This window comes from Pelophylax lessonae, assembly GCF_965119305.1.
Source record: "Pelophylax lessonae genome assembly, chromosome: 7".
Lineage (NCBI taxonomy): Eukaryota > Metazoa > Chordata > Amphibia > Anura > Ranidae > Pelophylax > Pelophylax lessonae.
The window spans coordinates 205,024,955-205,047,440 of record NC_138774.1 but is presented as its reverse complement, the minus strand read 5'-3'; the positions used below and the strand labels follow the sequence as shown (position 1 = coordinate 205,047,440).

At 42.6% G+C, this 22,486-nt stretch overlaps 1 protein-coding gene across 2 annotated transcripts; it reads left to right on the top strand.

Moving 5' to 3' along the window:
- Positions 1 to 249: 249 nt before the first annotated feature.
- On the top strand, positions 250 to 9,653 carry LOC309559890 (P2Y purinoceptor 4-like). Of its 2 annotated transcripts, none has more exons than XM_082263325.1 (2): positions 250 to 373; positions 8,352 to 9,652. In XM_082263325.1, the coding sequence occupies exon 2, from the start codon at positions 8,368 to 8,370 to the stop codon at positions 9,427 to 9,429; it is 1,062 nt and encodes a 353-aa protein (XP_082119451.1). In that variant the 5' UTR covers positions 250 to 373; positions 8,352 to 8,367; the 3' UTR covers positions 9,430 to 9,652. The 2 variants fall into 2 exon arrangements, with proteins under 2 accessions (XP_082119451.1, XP_082119450.1); XM_082263324.1 differs by having other exon boundaries at positions 256 to 373; positions 8,359 to 9,653.
- Positions 9,654 to 22,486: the final 12,833 nt, after the last annotated feature.

Genomic DNA, 22,486 nt, shown 5'->3' with positions numbered 1-22,486 from the left:
ACAGCCCTGGACAAAAGACGGCCGATCGTTCGGCCGACGATCGGTACGTGTGTACGGGGCTTTAGGTTCATAGTTGTAAGGAGTGCACTGGATTCTATGAATTTTATATTTTGTGCCAGAGTTCATGCGTTGCATCTACGAATAAACTGAGATCTTGCACTATTTCCTAAAATGTTCAATTTTCCCATTTCTCACTTCCTCCTAAAAGTGATGTTGAAATTCTTTATTTTACCAACTTGTTTGCAGCGTGCTATTACCACACAGAGGAAAACCCAGAGGATGTACTATAGTTACCGGAAAACTACTGATGCCACTTTCTAGGCAAAGTTGCTTTGTGACACTTTTCAGAATCGCATGTCTGCTGAGAGAACAGGTAAGGGAGTCACATTGTGATTTTTAAGTTTTTTATTTACTGTTTTTCCAAACCTTTCCTCTTTCTTTAAATTTCACTAAACACAAAGATGTGTTATCTTATTTTAATTTAAATAAGCTTAAAACAAGTAATTAATGTCATCATAATTCTAGAAGTTGTAAAATGGAGTACACAAAATGAAAAAATATCCTAGTAGGGATGAAGTTCAGGTTTGTCGCCACCATGAGTTTAAGGTACAATTCTGCAGATTTCATACTTCCAGTCCCTGCAAATGTACTTGCTGACAATTTCCAAAGCGCTTAGAAACTGTGCATTCACATCAGCCCGTCTTGAAGGAGCTTACCAAAAATTAAATAAAAATCCATTTATATTATTTAACGGATTCCTGCATTTTTAATTATATTTTTTACCTGTCCCCCTTGGCAGTGCCTTTTTTTGACAGTAGCTTGCCTATTAAACCTAAAAATGGCCGGAGCCCACTAATAAGATTTGCCTCCTAAAAACTGCAATGGGATTGGCATCTACATTTGGGTCTGTCAAATTTCAAACTAGGTTCGTAGAACCCTCCAGTGAGCTAAACTTGGGTAGATTCACTCATCCCTAGGCACCAACAGTCTGGCTTAACCCTGACAGAGGTTCTATACCATGAGACTGATTTACCAATAAATCGTGTAAATGGTCAATTCAATTATCCAATCATGAACAGATAAAATAGGTAAACAGGGGTCTCACACAATTGGATAATTGAAGTTAATCTCCACACACTTTATTTTGTTAACATTCTCAAATACTTTGGAAATCAGCCTCAATTTCTCTGTCGAAAGTAAAAAAAAGACAACAACAAAAATGTAGGGGTCATTAAGACATAGGTGACAGTTGGGCAGCATGGGTAATACACAGAATTTCACATGCATTATACTGACCTTCATCACCAAACCAGCAATGTTCACTTTGTAGCCCTGCTCAGAGCCACACAGACGTTTTCCTAAAAATGGCTGATTCATACTGCATATGCATGCTATGCACACATTCATTCCCATGGGAAAGCTACACTATATTGCCAAAATTATTGGGACACACACATGAAGTTTAATGGCATCCCAGTCTTAGTCCGTAGAGTTCAATATTGAGTTGGCCCACCCTTTGCAGCTAGAACAGTTTCAACTCTTCTGGGAAGGCTGGCCACAAGTTTGAGGAGTGTGTCTATGGGAATATTTGACTATTCTTCCAGAAGCGCATTTGTGAGGTCAGGCACTGATGTTGGACAAGAAGGCCGGGCTTGCAAGCTCTGCTCTAATTCATCCGAAAGCTGTTCTATTGGCTTGAGGTCAGGACTCTGTGCAGGCGAGTCAAATTCCTCTACACCAAACTCACTCATCAATGTCTTTATGGACCTTGCTATGTGCATTGGTGCACAGTCATGTTGGAACAGGAAGGGGCCATCCCCAAACTGTTCCCACAAAGTTGGGAGCATAAAATTGTCAAAAATGTCTTGGTATGCTGACCTTTTAGGAGTTTCTTTCCCTGGAACTAAGGGGCAAAGCCCAACCCCTGAAATACAACCCTACACCATAACCCTCTATCCACCAAAGGATTTGGAGGGGTAGCCCAATACTTTTGGCAATATAGTGTGGATGAGTGAGCTGCACAGAGTCTTGACCTCAACCCAATAGAACACCTTTGGGATGAATTAAAGTCGAGTCTGCGAGCCAAGTCTTCTTGTCCAACCCTAAGGACTAAGACTGGGATGCCATTAAAGTTCCATCCTGTGCATGTTAAGGAAGGCATTCCAATACTTTTGACAATATAGTGTATATTCATGGCAGCCTTAAGCAGTCGCTGGTAGTTTTCCTTACCCATAAGCATGTGGCTACAGTGTCCCAGCGCAGTACAAACTGGCCATTTTGTAAGAAAAGACTGTACAGTTCCGAGCAGAGCTACACAGTGTGGATCCCTGGGTTGTGGTCGAGAGTAAGTACTTTAACCAATGGGCAGAGTTTAAGGGGGTGGAGGGAATTTATTATAGGACAACCGTACGAACGTGTAGTTGAATTTTAAACAGAGGACCTCTATTTAGTTTTCTAATTATTTAAAAACAAAATATACACACACACACACATATATATTGTATTTTCTGGCGTATAAGACTACTTTTGAACCTCAAAAAAATCCCCCAAAAATGGGGGGTCGTCTTATACGCTGAGTATAATATCTCCAAGGTAACCTAAGTATAAGTATTACCGGTAGATGTAATCTCTCAAGACGCCGGCTGTGTGGGAATACGGTACCGGTATACCGTATGTACCGTAGCTTCGGCTACATACAGTGTACCGCGCTGAGCCAATTAGGGAGAGCGATATATTCTATTATTGAATGCAAAGCCTGCTCGGATTGGCGGAGTAACATCAGCCCGCCTCTCTGACTCTGCCTATCCGAGCAGGCTTTGCATTCAACAATAGAATACATCACTCACTGTATGCCGGTACAGGATTCCCGCACAGCCAGCGTCTTGAGATTACATCTACTGGTAATACTTAGGGTACCTTGGAGATATTATGAGAGATTACATGTATTACAGTACTAGGGTACCTTGGAGATCTATGAGAAATCTGATGTTTTTCAATGGTGTCACCTTGCTTCGGAAGGGGGGTAGTCTTATACGGCGAGTATAGCCCAAAACCTATGTTTTAACTTGAAAATTAGGGGGGTCGTCTTATACACCCAGTCGTCTTATACGCCGGAAAATACGGTATTTATTACTGTGCAGAACAATTGTCAATATCAATGGGAAGGTTTATCAGAGGTATTCTGTCCTCCAACTAGCTCTGCTTGACGAAATAATGCTTTTTTTCCCCCTCCTAATTTTGAGGAGCGACCATCTGACAGCTGGACAAGTTGCAGGAACGTATCAAATCCCCAACAGAAATTGACAATTCTGAATTTTCACTTCGGAGCATCATTTTAAACCCTCTATTATTAAAATGCCATTGACATATTTAGACAAAGATCTTATTTTCAGTAGACTAACTATAGCCTTAAAGTGCACATGGCTGCTATGGGATCTGGGGGTGGATGGAGTACCATTTAGGGAGGCTGTTAAAGTCAGTTTTGCAGTCTAGGATCCTCAATAGTCATTGATTGGTCTTCTAGGTGGAGCACTAAGCCTCCCTTTGGTCACTTAGTAATTCCAGTGAGGACACAAGACAGGCAATACTCGCTCTGCCTGTCCAGTGAGATTGGCCAGCTCCACTAACCCAGTAAGACCCAATAGTAAATGAGCAGCCCACCCTGCAAAGCTCTGGTCATGCAGCCGCCCAGCCCTACAAGCCACAGCCTCTCAATGGCGATCTCGATCATCATGACATAGAAGCCCAGGAATATTGCACAAACCTGGTGAGGGATGAGTACCAGCACCTAGTCTCTTACAAAGAAAACCCTGCATAGACCTCTATAAAAAAAAAACAAAAAAAAAAGTACTGTATAACTACCAAAAGTGTTATACTTCACTTAACCCCTTTTTAATTATTGAATTTGTTAATTTGAAAACCCAATATAAAATTAAAAGTAGTGAAAACACTTAACCAATCTTTTTTTTTTTTTTTTTTAAAGCAAAATATATCTGTGCTTGGCTGGAGAATAGTAGAGTTGGCAGCCAGCACCAACAGGCTTGATCACACGCCCACAATACAATTATAAAACAAAGGGTGCAGCGCCAATTAAATAAGCAAAGTCCTGATAAGGCACTATACATAAAGTCCACACACTGAAGATGGCAAAGATGTTAGAAGAGATTTCCGCACCAACTGTTGTGAACAAAGTGCACACGTCAACACTGTAGAAAGAGGGGCAATCCTGCTTACCAAATGTTGTTGACCCTCAAATTATAGCGGTCAATAACCGCATATATAAAGCCAGAACTCGATGGATCAGCAGCTGAGCCAGGTATACACTACTTCCTCCACTGTAGTTCCTAGGGCCAGGTGCGCTCCGCTCACAACAATAAAAGCTTCCACTCTAGAAGCAACATATGGGACCATAAGGCTTTTGTACCATGTTGCTTGTTTTTCTGCAGATCCCCTGATATTCTGGGTTTAGTTTAGTTTGTATATTAAAGTGGTTGTAAAGTCAGAAAGTTTTTTTTATCTTAATGGAATGTGTAGCCGCCCCCCTAATACTTGCTATCCAGCGATGTCCACGATTTCCCCGGCTGTCCAGGACTCTCTTTCCTGATCGGCTGAGACACAGCAGCGGTGCCACTGGTTCTCACTGCTGTCAATCAAAGTCAGTTAGCCAATCAGGAGAGAGAGAGGTGGGGCCGAACTGCGGCTCTGTGTCTGAATGCACACACAGAGCTGCAGGTCGGCTCGGTGCCCCCATAGCAAGCTGCTTGCTGTGGGGGCACTCGACAGGAGGGAGGGGCCAGGGGTAGAGGGACCCAAGAAGAGGAGGATCTGGGCCACCCTGTGCAAAACCAACTGCAGAGAGGAGGTAAGTAAAACATGTTTGTTATTTTGAAGAAAAAAAAAAAAAACATAAGACTTTACAATCACTTTAATTACAAATTTTGTGCTAAAAGGTGTCCCTTATTCTCTTCTCAGAAAATAGGGAGGTATGCCTAAAACTTGACTCTGAACCCAATTCTAAAGAAAGTATAGCAAATACTTTATTTTCAGTTGGCACATTTTTTTTTTTTTTTATTATTGTAGTGTTTACTCTAAAGTATTTTGTATATGACTTTCCAAATATCACATGCTTGCTCTTCCATATTGTGCAATTTTAATAAAAATATTGATTTGAAGATTAGTCCTTGGAAAAATCAAATAGCATTATTGCATTAACTTGATCTCCCAGCTTAACATACTGGCCAAACTGGTAGTAGGCAGTGCATTGCTTGATTAGGCTGATCTCTTTTAAATGTACAGTATATCTAAAATATCACTGAAAAGACTGATTTCCTTAAAACCTATCTAAACCCAAAAACAAAAATGTAAAATATTGCAACTAACCAGTAGATGCGCTGTCTGCATTCGATTTAGGCATTAGGAGTAAATTAAAACAGAGCCACCCAATCAGCAGCTCTGCTTGAAGTGATCCTCCCTTCAGGAGCCCATGATCAATGCCTAGGTTCTGGAGGACACCACAATCAGATGAGCAGATGAATGTTGCTTCAAGAGGATTCCAATAGGAAAATCTATTTAGCTATAGGCCCGCTTTAATATTTTTTTTCCAAAAGAAGGATGAGATCTAAAAAATAAATATTTTAAAGGTGATATGAACCTTATGGCTGCATATAAAGTGGAGCATTCTCTACAATAAAAGAGAAGTTGGGGCTTATAAAAAAAATAAACACATACTCACCTAGGTGGATGCTGCATCTGGCCCTCGCCAGCTCTGCACTGAGAACGGAGCGATCAAATACCACTGATCACTCAATTCTCCCTTGCATTCTGAGCAGAGAGCCAGTGACTGTCAGTTACCAGCTCTCTGCTCTGCCCCTCCAGCACTTACTGGAGTGCTGGCCTGTGGAGGGGGCGGGAATGGCTGGCTAATGCCCCATACACACGTGCAGATTATCTGCAGACTTTTGTCTGCAGACTTACCTTTTCTATGTAGTGCAAGGGCCTGCCGGATTGCATACAAAATGAAAGTGTTTAGGTTTGACCTCATATTATATGGTTTTGGTAAGTCTGCAGACAAAAGTCTGCAGATAATCTGCACGTGTGTATGGGGCATTAGTCTCAAAGCTGCTCGCTGAGAGGCTGAGCCAGCTGCCAGTCCAGGCATGTAGGTGGATTCCAGCTATAAAGTTAGGATTGAACTAGAGACTGGATCAGCTGCTTGACGACAGCTGATGGGGGGATTTAGCTCACCGTCAGCTGAAAATGGGCACAGGAGTGCAGAAAAAACTGCACCCTTGTAATTTATAGGAGAAGTAGTGCAAAAATTGCTTTGGTCATACTTCTTTAACCAGGACCGGAGGATTTTCCTGCTAAATGACCAGGCCACTTTTTTCAACTTGGCACTGCGTGAATTTAACTGACAATTGCGCAGTCATGCAATGCTGTACCAAAACAAAATTTACGTCCCTTTTTTCCCACAAACTGAGCTTTCTTTTGGTGGTATTTGATCACCTCTGCGATTTTTATTGTTTGCGATATTAATTAAAAAATAGCGAAACTTTTGCGAAAAATTTACATTTTCTACTTTGACAGTTAAAAAAATATACAATATATTCAATTTTTGTCATATATTTAGGTCAAAATGTATTTAGCTACATGTCTTTGACAAAAAAAATTATCAATGAGCGTATTTTTAACCATTTTAAGACCAGAAGATTTTACCCCCTTCCTGACCAGGCCATATTTTGTGATTTGGCACTGCGTTACTTTAACGAACAATTGCACGGTCGTGCGACGCTGTACCCAAATTAAATTTACATCCTTTTTTCCCCCACAAATGGCGCTTTCTTTTGGTGGTATTTGATCACCTGTGCAATTTGTAATTTTTGAAAAAAAGAGCGACAATTTTTAAAAAAAAATATTTTTCACATTCTGATATAGAACATTCCCCAAAAAAAATTTACAAATCAAAATTTAACATTTTAGGCCAATTTGTTTTCTGCTACATATTTTTGGTAAAAAAAATTGCAGTAAGCGTATTTTGATTGGTTTGCGCAAAAGTTACTAACTACGGGAAAGATTTGTCATTTTTATTGTTTTTTTTTTTACTAGTAATGGCGGCGATCTGCAATTTTTAGTGGGACTGTGGCATTGCGGCTGACAGATCGGACCCCTAACTGACATTTTTGACACTTTTGGGGGGACCAGTGACATTACTACATTAATCAGTGCTAAAAATATGCACTGTTACTGTAATAATAGCTTGCATGGTTGTAATTCTAACCTTAAAATATTTTTATTAATAAATGTCTATGTTTACAATATACTGAGCCCGCCACATTATTACTGACGAATAACCATACTTTTTTCTGTGGTCTATACAGAATATTTTGTATGTATGCTGTTTTTGGTTAAGCCAGCCTAGCACACGTAGGTAAGTAGGGCACGCACATAGACTCACTAATACTATACTCCTACTAACCACTTTATATACTGTAATAATAACACTGGCAGGGCAGCTATGTCTCTCTCTGTGTGCCTGTTTGCTTAGTGGGCATTTAGAGAAGAGGAGAGCACTGGCGGAAGACCCCAAAAAAAGGAGGTTCAGGCTGCTCTGAGCAATACAATTGTACAGAGCAGGTAAGGATAACATGTTTATTTTATTTTTAAAAAGTCTTTACAACTACTTGCATAACTCCACTTTTGTCGAGAAAAAAAAAAAAAAAAACATTCCCTTCTGGGTAATCTATGTACATTACAGGGATTTTAAGAAACTTTGTTGCAGATCCTTACCTTTTGGTATTCTGAAGAAATCCCTTTGTGTTTGTCTGTATCCATGTGGGAAAGGGAGTCTAATGGGAGCGGTTTCATATTTATTAATCAACTGTGCACCTGCGGGGCTCTAATGAGGAAAGCGGTTAGGCCTGCATCTCTTTAGGTGTGATTTTCTATTGGAAGTAGCTCACCAAAAATAGCATTTTTGTTGCAAGGGATGCCTAAAATCGGACTTGCATCTTAGGGCAGACTTCAAGGAAAATCAGTGAGCCAATTACACAAGCAGGAAGTTATGTTTTCGGAGGGCGGTCTGTACACATTCTGTGTACAAAACACCTCCAGGTAGCCATATTGCATTAAATTGTCAGAAAATTACAGCGGCTGCAGATTGAAAAGGAAAGGTCATTTTTAAATAACATTCAAATACAATATGACTTGTGTCACAATTGTATGCGCTGTATTTTTTTTCTTTATTTGCTATTTTTTTTCCCCCCATGAAAGTGGCATTATCCTTAAAAGCAAATGTATCTGTTCAGGCATGCAAAAATTATTTCTGTACATGTAAAATTCTAATTGGTTTTCAGTTTACAGATTTTTGCGATGTTGAACTCTTCTGGGAATTTCACTGGCTGTCAGCCACAGACCATTAACGCCTTCATACCCATCTTCTTGAGCTTCATCTTCTTCATTGGCTTTGTGATGAACTGCATCAGTTTATGGATATTTTGGTTCAAGGTAAAGCAATGGAACTCAACAGTGATTCTGCAGTTCAATCTGGCCGTCTCTGATGCCATCATCACCCCAGCAGCTCCTCTAATCATTATCTACTCCCTCACTGACCACTGGACCTTTGGATTGTTCCTCTGCCAGTTTAAGGTCTTCTTGCTCAGCACACACATGTATGGAAGCATCTACTTCCTCACCATAATCAGTATCCACCGATATTTCTCTGTTGCTTACAACGTCAAAAGATCAGCCCTGACCAGAAAACCATTTATTAAAAAACTTTCTTTCTTCATTTGGGGTTGTCTACTATGCCAAGGTATTCCATTTTTCTTTGTCCTTAAAACTTCTGAAGTCCATGGGGTTACAAAATGTCTCAGTTTTCATCAAACCGAACAAGCAGTTTTATTTTTCGTCTGGAACTGGACCATCCTCCTCACTGGTCTCCTCATTCCTTTTTCCATAACGTTGGTGTGTTACACCCTACTGAGTCGATTCATCCTCAAAGTCAACCCAATGAACACACACAGCAAAGTTATGGTGTCCAAATCAGTGCAGACGATCTTTGTCTCCCTAATAATATTCATTATCTGCTACATTCCTGTCCATATTACCAGGACCATGGGTGTCACCGTCACATTGTTTTTTTCAGATTTGTGTTCTTTGTTGGAAAATGTTGAAGTTGCCTACTATATCACTTGGATGATGTCAGGAACAAATTGTTGTCTGGATCCCATATTATACTGTTATGCTTCAGACAGATTTAAAAGCACATTCACAAGCTGGTGTACTTTTCTACAAAAACGTGAGGAGGACATCACAGACTATGCTCATGGTAAACCAGTTGAGGCTCCATCAGATAGTAACCAACCTATTCCTCTTCCAACTATGAGCACCACTGAGACAGGATTGTCAGGGTCAGTTGAATGGGAAAAATGAGCACTGGTTTGAAGATCAAGTCCAGTCAAAACTAATAACTCTGTAGACTAAATCAACTACTGTCCTCAATCATTCAAGGAGCAGCTTACCTCTATGACAAGCCTTATTTTGAACCAGAAAATCTTTGTATCTCCATCTGCATATGGATTTTGGGGCAGTGCCTTTATTGAGCTTTACTGACCATAAATCAGTGTCTGGCTATAGAAAAATGGCTATAGAAAAATGCAACTGCCATCCGAGGCCATTTTATTTTTTAAATATTTGAAACCAAAACTTCGTTTCTAATTTTAGATAAGGTATGGCTAGAAACTCTGTCAGTGATAAGCAATCCAAAATGTTATAGTTGTCACTGAAACAGGGGAAGAATATATATCCTCTTAAGTGGACACCTATTTTAGCTACAATTATCCCTTACTTTAAAAAGTACTGTTCTTACTGCCAGTTTTGATTATGGGAGTGGAAGTGGAGGAAAATCTCTCCAATGGCTCACAGGTGGCATGAAAAAAAGCCGTACAGGAGTTTTACCCTCCTCTAAAAGTTTTGGATTTAGATACACTTTACCTCTGCTGTCAACTTGCATGATATAGAAAGGAGATAGGACCCAGCACATGTTTTAAGGAAAAACAGATTTTCCTATTACAAGGAAAGGAGATAACAGATACCCTCATTGTTTTAAAATATTGTTCTTCTAATGTGTGAGCCTTCTAAAAGCTATTGCTGGAGAGACTTGATATGACTGCCAGAGACATAACAAGATGGTCTAAGTTACCCTGATAAATGCATCATTTGTACAGATTGCAACAGGAAGAAATGGAATATGCAGTTGCAAACTTACACTTGGTTCAACTGACTCGTAACATGGATATGAACTCAAAAAAGTAAAGTTGTGCTATGTTATAGGGAACATCTAATAGGGTTAACTGTGTCTACGCAGTATTGTGAAAATGTGCATTTTATTTTATTGTATTGTGGGAAATAACATACTTTTTTATTTCTGAGAGTGCCTCCTGTGTCTACCAGTCTCGTTGGCTTTGTGAAAATCTAAGGCATTCCTGCCTCTGACTGCTAGTCCCAGGAAATGTTCTTAATAATATTTGGTGCTCACTGTTCTCAATGTTGGAGGCTCTACCAATAGGAAGCAAAGTCCTCCTTCTACCATTATGGCTGCCAACAGGCAGTGAAACAGTGAAGAACAAAGCAATCTTTTGGCGCTTTTCCACTGCATGGAACCGAACGGTTCGGCTCCCTTTTGTACTTTTCCACTGCTGGTACCGCATGGTACGGTGTAGGAACGATTCGGTACGGTACGGTACGACTGCGCTTTTCCACTGCATGGAACCGAACAGTACGGCTCTCAAAAACAGTACCACCTGGATTGTGGTTCCAAGAGGTACCACACCCGGTACCATATCCCACAATCCTTTGCATGCAGTCACTACTAGCCACTGATTGGTCAGAGAATCGTTGTTATCCCACCCACTTAACTTTAGTACTACTTTAGTGGAAAAGCAAACCATACCGTACCGTACCGAACGGTTCCAACACCGTACCATGCGGTACCAGCAGTGGAAAAGCAAACCGGGCCAAGCAGGGCCGAGTAGAGCCGAGCCGTTACTTGCAGTGGAAAAGTGCCATTTGTGATGTAGGAGCGCTGAACCTTAAGCCCATGTATTTCAATGGAAAAAGTGGTTTGTTGTTCTAGGGGCTGCTCACCAGCAACTGTGGGGTCTTGCTGGACCCCAAGAGGGGCTCGTCAAAGTTTTGAAAGGATAGGAGAGCCACACCAGCATGTACAAACTTTTAAAAGATTTTTATTTTGGAACAGTTTCGTGGGCTCAGCCCTCCCCCTTCAGGCACTTGGATTGGAAAGGCTCACATCTCACAGACAAATCCGTTCCAATCCAAGTACCTGCATCATCATGTTTTTAGCCCTGATGAAGGGGGAGTGCTGAGCCCCAGAAACGCATTGGCTTTCCCAAAATGTTGTTTTAAAAGTTTGTACAAGCTGGTTTGGCGATCCCACCCTTTCAAAACCTCAACAATGAAGAACAAGGCATTGTAAGTGGGTACTGGGGAAAGATCACCTGCAGAAACCGCAGGCAATACTGGGGAACAACAACAAAAAGAAAGGGGCGCACCGACCTAGTGCATTACCACTAAAAACATTTATTAAAATATTAAAAAGTATATATTATACTCACAAAACAGGTGTGTATGTACACACATCAACTTGATATACATATGATCTCCAAGGTAGCCAAGGTACTGCGCGATGCTGGATGGCATGCAGTGTACCGCATGAAACTGTTGTGGCTAAGCTGACGTGTTTCGGGGGCGAGCCCCCTTCCCCAGAGCCAAGAATTGCTGACTGGGGACCAGTCCTTTACCCACTGCCTGTCTTTTTCAGGGACACAGCTTTCAGAGTTAATTTATTTTTTAAATGTGTAAATAGTAAGCAAGTATGTAAGTATTGTATATGTATGTACAGTATATAAGCAACAAGAACATAAGAATGTACTGGTAAGATGGCTGAAAATGAAATGTGATCATCGGCCACAGGAATTAGTACAAGACTCAACAAGAAACTTTATGGAAAGGAGCACTAGACAGAAAAAGAGTCAAGACACACCAATGACCTTACTGTAAAAAGCAAAAGACTGGAATCCTTTTCATAGACAGTTTGGATTTTACAATCTGAAAAAAGAAAAATACCTGATTAATACTGCTGGAAAGTGTGCCTCTGTATCATAATATAAGTGTATATCAGACTTCGGAGAGATTGTAAAATAATGTGCATAATAATATGTATGATAAATAAATAGACATGCAGTGTTTTGCATTCATGTTTATGCAGTGCTTACTCCGGTAGGAGCCGCTGGAAATCTGCCCAGGTTCTTTCCCAGTAGATTGCCTTGCAGCCAGGCACACATTCACAGTCACTCTTTGGCTCACTAACAAAGTCTTTTTGTTGTTTTTTTAAACTATTTTTGGAGTAACTGAGATGGGGGTTAAGGGAGCTGAGTGGGATACTCCAAAAGTGGAGTAAAATGACGGCTACAGCACAGTCAGCCATTTCTGGAAGGGCGTCCTATAACGTCCTCCTGTGTTCTCTCCCGCCACGCACCCTCTTCAGGGCACAGGTGGTATGCTTTGTGATCCCTTTGTCATTTGGACACAGTTGATCTCAGATTGGAGGAAAATACCCAATCACAGTGGTTCTTTACCACATGATCATCTGTGTCCAAACACAGCTGATCATGATGTAAACACACTTGCCGGTTATCGGCATTCCTTTAGGTGAGGAGATTGCCAGTGACCGGCTAGCGTGAAAGGGGACATCTACACTGATAATCAGGGGGGCACTGATCATCAGTGTCCAAATTATCAGTGCAGCCCCAACAGTGCCCATCAGTGCTGCTTGACCTTCTAGGCTGTATGCTATAAGGGTCTGGTATTAATTTTAAGGGTTCCCCTTAAAATTTATACCAGACCCAAGGGCAGTACCCGGACCCCCATACCCTTTTTATTTATCTATTCATACATATCTTTCTCTGTATTATTTCCTTATTTATATATTCAGGCTGATAATACTTGTCTACACAAGCCAGTAAGGACTTCTCTGGAGCGGTCCTTGTTGAACCACTTTGGATCATCGTGGCACCTTTGGGGCCCCTAGCACAGCTACTATTCTTCATCTTCTCTTACATTTGCCCTTGATGGGTTATATTGGAACTTGGCATTCCTTCTCCTCTGTATTTTGTACCGTTTTAAACGACAGATCATTCCCATCTCCTATGAAGACTTCTAGGGTAGGTATCTACCACTATAATACCTCTAATAAATACCTGTCATATTTCTTTCTATATTTTATTAAGTTTTTCAATCCCTTCAGGAACATTGAGTGTTTGGAACTTTGGTTGACCCCTGAAGAAGGGTGTGCTACCCGAAACGCGTAGGGTCATTTTCCAGTTCACTCCACCATGTGCACCTGAGTGTCTTCAATGTTGATTGGTATATGATCTGTCATTGCATGCATTTTTAACCAGCCTTGTTGTTCACACATGTGTGTATATATAGTCATGTGTATGTCCTTTTTTCTTTGTATAAATAAAGTTTATAATTTTTTACTTTGTTGTTAGTGTTTAGTGGCATTTATAGTCCCACACCATTGTGGATTTTCTTGTTTACCTATTAACTTGGATGATGGCCACTAACACTAGGTCTTGGGATTACAATTTTCTCTTCATATCCTTTTTATGGCCAATAACTTACATATAGGCCTTCAAAATCTGGACTTTTGATTTTTCAAATTCGGGTCCCATAGAATATAAAGGGGTTTACTGTTCAGGTCAGAACTTTTTCTCCGTTTGGAAGTTCTGGTGCGAACTGAACAGGGGGGATGTTCGGCCCATCTCTAATCTCAAGCTTGGACTTAATTACCACATACATTTATTTATTTATTTCCCTTTGTGAATTGATTTTAATGCCTTTTTATGCGGTATTTAACAAGCATTTTTTAACAAGCGTTTGCGCTAAATACCGCATACGAGCAATATGTAAATTAATTGTAAATGCAAATGAATTTACATTTTCATTATCGCATGCATTAGGTGCTTATGTGACCGTCATAACGCATGTGATAACCTTTAGTGAATTGTGCCCTATGTTTGCTTACAGCAGTGAATTACATTGCTATAAGCAAGCATTTTACTGAATGAAACTGATTCAGTTTGCTTTGTTGTGATTAGCTGTGATTGGTCAAAGCTAATCATATGGTACAGTTGAGCTGTGATTGGCCCTGTATGTACCATGTAATCACATGGACCAATCACAGCTAGTACACAATTGTACTCAATGGATGGCATTAAAGGAAGCCATCTTTTGTGTACAACTGTCATGTCACCTGCTCTGATTGTCACGGAGGTCACATGGTACTGGCAGCGAGCCGGTACACTGATCAGTCATGGGCTGTGTCCAGTCCTATGATGTCCAATCAGGATGGGAAAGCCACCACCTGGCCGTCATTCTGCTATAGGCTGGACAGATAGGTGGTAAATGTAGCCATTTTGCTTCAAAGATTTTTTAAAACTGTATGCTTATATTGTACCTATTAAACTCATGACTTTGTGCCACAAAGCAATACAGACAAACTCAATGGCCTCATTAAAGCAAGTGTAGCACTGCCCCCCAGGGAGTTGCTGAGAATTGCACTTTCTGAATTACCCTGGGTTACCCATAGCAACATAGAATGGGATTGGTGCAGCGCTAACACAATTGAATCCACAGTCCATACAAATGTTCAAATGGATCAAATACAAAAGTGCAGTAAACAAAAGTTCATCAGAGAGTGCTCCAATAAAGAAGGGAAACTGTCCACCACTTCAAACTTGGAAAAAGCCCCGAGTGCAGGAACCGCCACCAAGATAATAAATGGCCTCTTACCAAATTGCAATGACCCCCATTACAAGGATCAAAGACAGCCTGTGTGATCAAATCAGTGCCCAGATCGACATGTATCGATTCCCAGTGTTCCCTCAGCAGCTCCGACCGGAACAAGTGAACATAAGGAAAAGAGGGACAACTCCAATAGTGAAGTACGTTCACAGGTTTATTCAGTAAAAGCAGAGTGGCAACTCACGTTTGCATGAAGAAATCACAGCATGTCTCGGAGCTATACTCTCAGAACCTTTGTTTCCAACCAATAAAATGGCCGCAGTGTCTCCTTGCTGGCCTCAGCACGACGAACCGCAGGCTCCTCCTCCGACCGGTTTCATCAACACGAGACTTTGTCACGTGTTGATGAAACCGGTCGGAGGAGGAGCCTGCGGTTCGTCGTGCTGAGGCCAGCAAGGAGACACGGCGGCCATTTTATTGGTTGGAAACAAAGGTTCTGAGAGTATAGCTCCGAGACATGCTGTGATTTCTTCATGCAAACGTGAGTTGCCACTCTGCTTTTACTGAATAAACCTGTGAACGTACTTCACTATTGGAGTTGTCCCTCTTTTCCTTATGTTCACTCACTTGTTCCGGTCGGAGCTGCTGAGGGAACACTGGGAATCGATACATGTCGATCTGGGCACTGATTTGATCACACAGGCTGTCTTTGATCCTTGTAATGGGGGTCATTGCAATTTGGTAAGAGGCCATTTATTATCTTGGTGGCGGTTCCTGCACTCGGGGCTTTTTCCAAGTTTGAAGTGGTGGACAGTTTCCCTTCTTTATTGGAGCACTCTCTGATGAACTTTTGTTTACTGCACTTTTGTATTTGATCCATTTGAACATTTGTATGGACTGTGGATTCAATTGTGTTAGCGCTGCACCAATCCCATTCTATATTGCTATTTAGATCTGGTATTTCTGATTCTAGATCAGGTGCTGGCTGCTTTCATTTGGTCTGTTGACTTTTTATTCATGTATGTTTTTATCTTTACATTTTAGCGCAGCAATATCCCCATTTTTATACCCATAGCAACAGTCTATGAAACTTATCACTTTAAATCCTTGGCTCAGACAATGAACAGTCCAGGGGATTTGGTTATTGTGTTTTATTTTAGAACTGGGATAGGAGAAGGGATGAGTGGGATACTCCAACTATGCACAACTTGAGGACAACTAGCCCTAGTGTGTGCGGCAAGGCCGCTGCTTCACCTTGCCACCGAAGTGAAGATAAGAATATGATCCTGTGATAACTTCTCTTCAGGGTCCTAGCTTGGCACCCCCTTTATCACTTGCTGTGTGTGCTAGCTCCTGTCCACTGACCCTCATCCGAGCGGTCCCCTTCCTGGGCAGACCCCTGGCAAGCTTCCTGGTACTCACGGACACTGTTTTTCCCATAATAATTATAATGTACTTTTAATTTTTATTATTAGGATACACTTCAGAGGGGTGGTATATCTGACTGGAGGAAACTGGCACAAAGTTGTTTCCTGTTATTCCACCGTAGCTTTTATGAGCTTCTGCAAAACTATAGCTATTTCTGTTATTGAGGCATCCAGTCTTGGCACCATGCCTGTTGCTAACATAAAGCTTATTGTAAATAGGATAAAGTGTTGACCACAGCTTTAGAAATACCTTTTATATTAGAATCAGTTGTGCAAACTTACCTGCACAACAGGGTTGCTAACCCACCATAACTTTTCTTTTACTGACAAAACATGGAAAATTTCTGATTAAACAGAACCTGCGGCTAGTCACTGTAAACACTACACACCTATGACACTGTCTTTGTACCCACCAAACACTCCTAATTACTGTGCCACAAGTGAAATTCTCACAGACACACATAAACACCAGGACGACGGGTCATTTTTTTAAAAATTAAAATTTTTAAATACATTTGCTTTTCTATACACAAAAATATTACTTTGCTTGACTGAATCTCCCTTAAACGCTTGTCGACTGGCTAGTAGTAAATTTACTGCTGGCTGCTGGCTCCCCTGGGCACCGTGATGTACCCGTACATCGTGAAAAACGTTCTGGTTTACAGGCACACGCGTGCCCCCTGCCTCTCGTGCGGTGGTTGGACATAGCACATAGCAATTCATCAGTAGGCTCAATTTTTTGGGCTGTGAACCTGCTGATTGCTGTGGCCTATCACAGCATAGATCTGTGTGTTAGTAAACATAAACCAAGATCTGGCTGTTTTTTTATACTCCTCCCTGATTTCACTTACCGTTCAAAACTGCCATTATTACAGTTACAGTGTACAGTGGGGTTGTCAATTCCATTGCGGGCCGCATCAGCATTATGGTTGCCCTCAAAGGGCTGCTTGTATCTGTAAAACCAGATGTCCACAGCACCCAACTCCCCCTTACATTAGATGTCAAGAGACCCCCACCATCAGAAGTCATGAGTCCCCCACCCTCCCTTACATCACAGTTCAACCCCCTTACCTTGTGCTGCTGCTGAGAAGAACCTGGAGGCAGAGCTAGCAAGCAGAAAGTGCAGTGTCTGGAGGAGGACCAGGGGAGGGTGGGAGTCAGCTGCCAGATTCTGTTGAATGCAGACAGCAGGGGATTCGGAGATGAGGCTGCGCTTAAAAGTGCAGGATTTGGTGGAGGAGTTCTGTCCCCCTCTCTGCTGCCAACTGCTGAGACAAGGTGGAGGCATAGATAAGGCAAGTGCCACAGCTGCAGAAGAGGTGCGAGGGACACATAAAATGGCCTGGCGGGCCGAAATCGACCCGCAGGCCTTGTGTTCATAAAGTATTATCACTGATCATTGTATTAGTGTCACTAGTGATGTCAGTGGCAGTTAAAGTCAGTTAGTGCCCCTCCAAGCCAATGTTAGTTAGCGCCAGTCCCTGATTGCCCTCCGCACTATGGCAGTCATACTGGAAGTCGCTGTTCACCGCCATGACTAGTATAATGCCTGTCCGTGTCTGTATCCTGGTCACTAGTTAAAACTGATAATATACTAACTGATTTAAAAAAAATGGTCTGGTAATGAAGGGGTAAAACCTTCTGGAGGTCAAGTGGTTTAGGAAGAACTTCATTAACCACTTAAGCCACAGAAGATTTTACCCCCTTCCTGACCAGGGGGTTTTTTGCGTTTTTTTTACTGCGTGACTTTAACGGACAATTGCGCGGTCGTGCGACGATGTACCTAAACTAATTTGATGTCCTTTTTTTCCCACAAACAGAGCTTTCTTTTGGTGGTATTTGATCACCTGTGCGATTTTTACTTTTTGCGCTATAAACAAAAAAAGAGCATACATTTTGCAAAAATAACAATATTTTTCACATTTTTTATATGAAATTCCCCCCCAAAAAATGTAAAAATCTAAATTTTTTAACATTTTTGGCCAATATGTATTCTGCTACATATGTTTGGTAAAAAAAATTGCAAAAAGCGTATTTTGATTGGTTTGCGCAAAAGTTATTGCGTTTACTAACTAAGGGAAAGATTTTGGTAATTTTTGGTGTAATGTCGGCGATCTGCGATTTTTTTTGCGGCACTGCGACATTGCGGCGGACAGATCGGACCCTTGACTGACATTTTTTGACACTTTTGGGGTTACCAGTGACATTACTGCAGTAATCAGTGCTATACATATGCACTGTTACTGCAAAATGACACTGGCAGGGAATGGGTTAACTTTATTGGGGAGGGAGGGGTTAAGTGTGTCCCTAGGGGCGTGCTTTTTACTGTGATTGGCTGTGGCTACTAGTGTAGGAACAATGATCAACGGTCCTACATAGTAGAACTGTATGATCACTGTTTCTACACAGGGGAGAATGACAGGCGGCTTGTTTACATCAGCCGCCTGACTTTCTCCCTCTGCACCGACGATCATCGGTGCATCGGGTCCGCCGGTCACACGCACTGACTTCCCTGTGAACAAGCCGCGGCGGGCGCGCGCCTCCGCGGGCGGGCGCTCGCCCGCTATTGGCTCACAAGGAAGTGACAGGCAAGCGACGTAGATCTACGTCACTTTGCCTGGCCGGGGCTGACCGCCGCAGTAAATAGTCGTGCGGTGGGCGGCAACCGTTTAAAACCAGCAAATGTTGGGACAGTGAACACTTTGGCCAAGTGAATGTAACGTATAACAGAGTGTATAGAGTGCAGGGGTCAGGAGCAAGTACAACATAGCATGAAGGTTGCAACCTTTGGGGGTGGGGGGGCTAGGTAGGGAGAGATAGAGAGGGAAAGAGGGGGGACAAAGAGAAAGGGGGGGGGGTCGGAGAGAGGGGGGAGGGAGAGCATAGGAGGAGAGGAAGGGGAAGAGGGTGGGAGAGAAGTGGAAGAAGGAGGGAAGGGGGTAGGAGGTGACTGGGAATAAAGAGGGGGTGATGAGAAAGAGAGAGAGGGAGGCAAAGGGAGAGGAGGTTGAAGGGGGAAAGTGGGCAGAGATAAATGAGGGGGCAGAGACTAAAAGGAGAGAAGGCTGAGGAGGGAAAGATAGAGAAAGGGATAAAGGGACAGGGTTTGATGGGAGAGAAAAGTGAAGAAAGGGAGCAGGGGGGGAGAAAGGGAAAAAATGGGGGCGGTGGTACGGAGAGAGGAAAAGAGCAGGAGGACGATAGGAAGAAGAGGGAGGCAAGGGAATAGAAAGCGGGGTATAGAGAGGGGTTGTTCAGTGCACAGAATGCCCACTCACCAATTATACCCCCCCTCCCCCACCCCCCAGGGCCGAGGTTGGTCTCCATGAGGCTTAGGCAGCAGAAGCAAGCAGTCAGGTTCTAGAGCTGGTGCTGTATTTCAGATCTTCTGCCCACACATCCCCTTTCACAGGCACAGCACCGCATGCCAAAATTAGGAGTATGTGCACACACAAGGGATAGGGGTGGCAGGCAGAGCAGATCCAGCCTCTGTCCTCTTCATGCAAGGGTGAACAGTGCTCAGCAGAAAGGATCACCTGAACTGATGGTAGCAGGTAGCCAGTCACCGTATTTACACAGACAATTTCTCCATGGGCTCCTAAGCCTGGTACACACATTAAAAAAACTAAGCAATCTCTCCCACTGGGAGATGCCAATTGACTCAGCAGATCAGTTGTTTTTCGTTCGCCATACATACATGAGTGCAGGGCCGGCCCTACAATGGGTCCCAGTGGGTCCATTGGACCCAGACGGCAGATGAGCAGGGGCGCCCGCATCGCACCCGCCACGTCACATGACCACATCCGCACTATGACAGTCAGCCAGTGTAGTAGAAGAAAAAAAAATTAATTGCCACACCATTAAAGTAAATGTTGCGGTGGCCGCGACTCAGGACTCGTCTCGGCGTATTCAAATTACACTAGCCGCCGTCTCTGTCTTGGGCTCCTGTCACGGTCACTCACCTCCCCTATGCTGCTGACTGGCCGAGGCGAGCCACGAGCGGCAATGCGGCTGCCGGTTGGTTTGGAGCAGTGTTGGTGGGCGGGCTGTGGGCGGGCTTGTGGGGCGGAGCCTGTGCAAGAGAGCGGCGGAGCAGCTTTCCAGGCACCAGGCAGCAGCACAAGAACCCGCTTACCAGAAGGCAAGACTTTGCTGCCGGTGAGTGTAAAAGATAAATTAAATGAAAAAAAACACTGACGCCAGTGCCACTAATTAATAATAAATTTAAGGCATTGAAAACGGGTGTGTAAATAAAACTAAAAGGCCACATGTACACACTAGCAGCGCTTCAGTGAATATCTTCTAAATATTCCTCCTAGATATTCATTCAACATGCAGCTGTTGACGTCACCGGTGAATGCACTCTGAAGGAATGGCATATCGTGCCAGATATGTTCCTTTCTATTGAAACAATTCAGTTTAATCTCTTTTGCGTGACATGTTGTCTTAAAGTTTAAGAAGGAAGACGCCCATCCATTTTATTTTTCGGGGCAATGAAAGTCCATGCAGACACTTGATTAAGACTGTGAGAAGTGAGTGAGACGCAGAGCCCCACAGCTCCATTGTGTTTTCAGCACTCCAAGAGACACCAGCTATCAGCTCATCTAAAGCTCATCTGCTTCCCTGACACTCCGATTGTGATCTCTCTACCAAATGAAGAATGCAGTATCAGTACACCAAGAGGTAAAGAATTCCCACTGGACTCTTCAGGAAGGTGTTTTACTAGTCACATGACTCTGCAAAGATGGGGATTTTCTCTACTAACACTGATAAATTATGAGGTGGTGGTGATTAGGTCGGCATGTTCAAGAACTCAAAATTGTTTGAGAATCTTCAGAAAATGTATTCTCTTCCCTTGCCCATCGGTAGATTCTACCAGAGAGGGACTGCAAGCTGTTGTACCACAGTAGAAGAGTGAGTAAAGTAATAATAGTTTACTAGCAGTCACAAATATAGGTAGAATGTTCACAAAGAAAAAGTGAAGCTGAGGGACCTCACCTCACCCAGGCGTTATCTGTTATACCTTTGGTCAAAGTCATGCAGGAATTGGTCATGTTGCTTGTACACTGTATACAAGAGTAGTCAAGGCACTGACAAGACAAGTGGTTGGCCTTAGAAAGAATTTGACCCTGTTGACATATTTTGTTCATCAATGCATTTAATTTATTACATTTTCTGATATACTTTACTTGAGAAAAATTACTATTTTAAAAAGCCATACCTTTTCATAGAAATGGTTGTCCTTTTTCGTGACTAATGGCCAATTATGGAGCCATCTCTTTCCATAGAAACAGTGACCCTGTTTTATGCTTGTTTATACCAGTGTACAAACCCCAGCAAATAGCCACTATCAGGGCTGTGGGACCCTAGCATGGGTCCCACTGGGTCCATTGGACCCAGGCAGAACTTGGAGAGGGGCAGCAGTATTGTGTGTCATCAGTTTGCGGCGCGTTATGGGTGGCATTTCCCCATCTCATACTGCCACCCATAGTGCAAACTGATGAGTATGAGGAGGTGGAGTGTCTCCTCCGGGGAACTTCCCTCACGTGATCGTGGTGTGCGCAATGACCTCAGACATCAGTGCACTCCCATCTCAGGCAGGGCAGGCTGGATCTTCTAGGGCGGTGGGCACAGCAGACACAGGACTGAGGACAGACAGTGGGTGTTTGGTCAACTGGTCTGGTGGTGAGTTATGGAAGAAGATAACAGTATACATAATATTTTCTAAATGTTATATTTATATAAAATAATGGATGTGGTGGCCCTTTGTTGGGCATGGTTTTTTTTTTTTTTTTTGGGGGGGGGGGGCAGCATTTAATTCTTGGACCCAGGCAGCACAATGTCTTGGGCTAGCCCTGCATGAGTGAAAGGATGAAGGTAATAACAGGCTGATCCCCACCACCATCAGAGAGCCATCCATGAATGGATGGTAAAAATATATATTGTGGGAGATTAGCTCGGTGGCGGGCGTGGATGACCCCTTTGGGGGTTGCGTTTACACAGGGAGATAGCCGAGAAGTGGTTGCAAACAACAGTTTGGTTTATTCTTGCAGTTTACTTCACACAAGTGCAAGCCTCAAAAACAGCAAAATAAAAATAAAACACAAAATAAATCCTTGCCACTGTGGGCGGCTACCTTCTCACACACAGGAACCTATCTAATGAAGTCTGTCCCCAACCTACTGTTGGGCAGACTTGGCTGATCATACAGCAGACACTCAATAGTCCATGTTTGT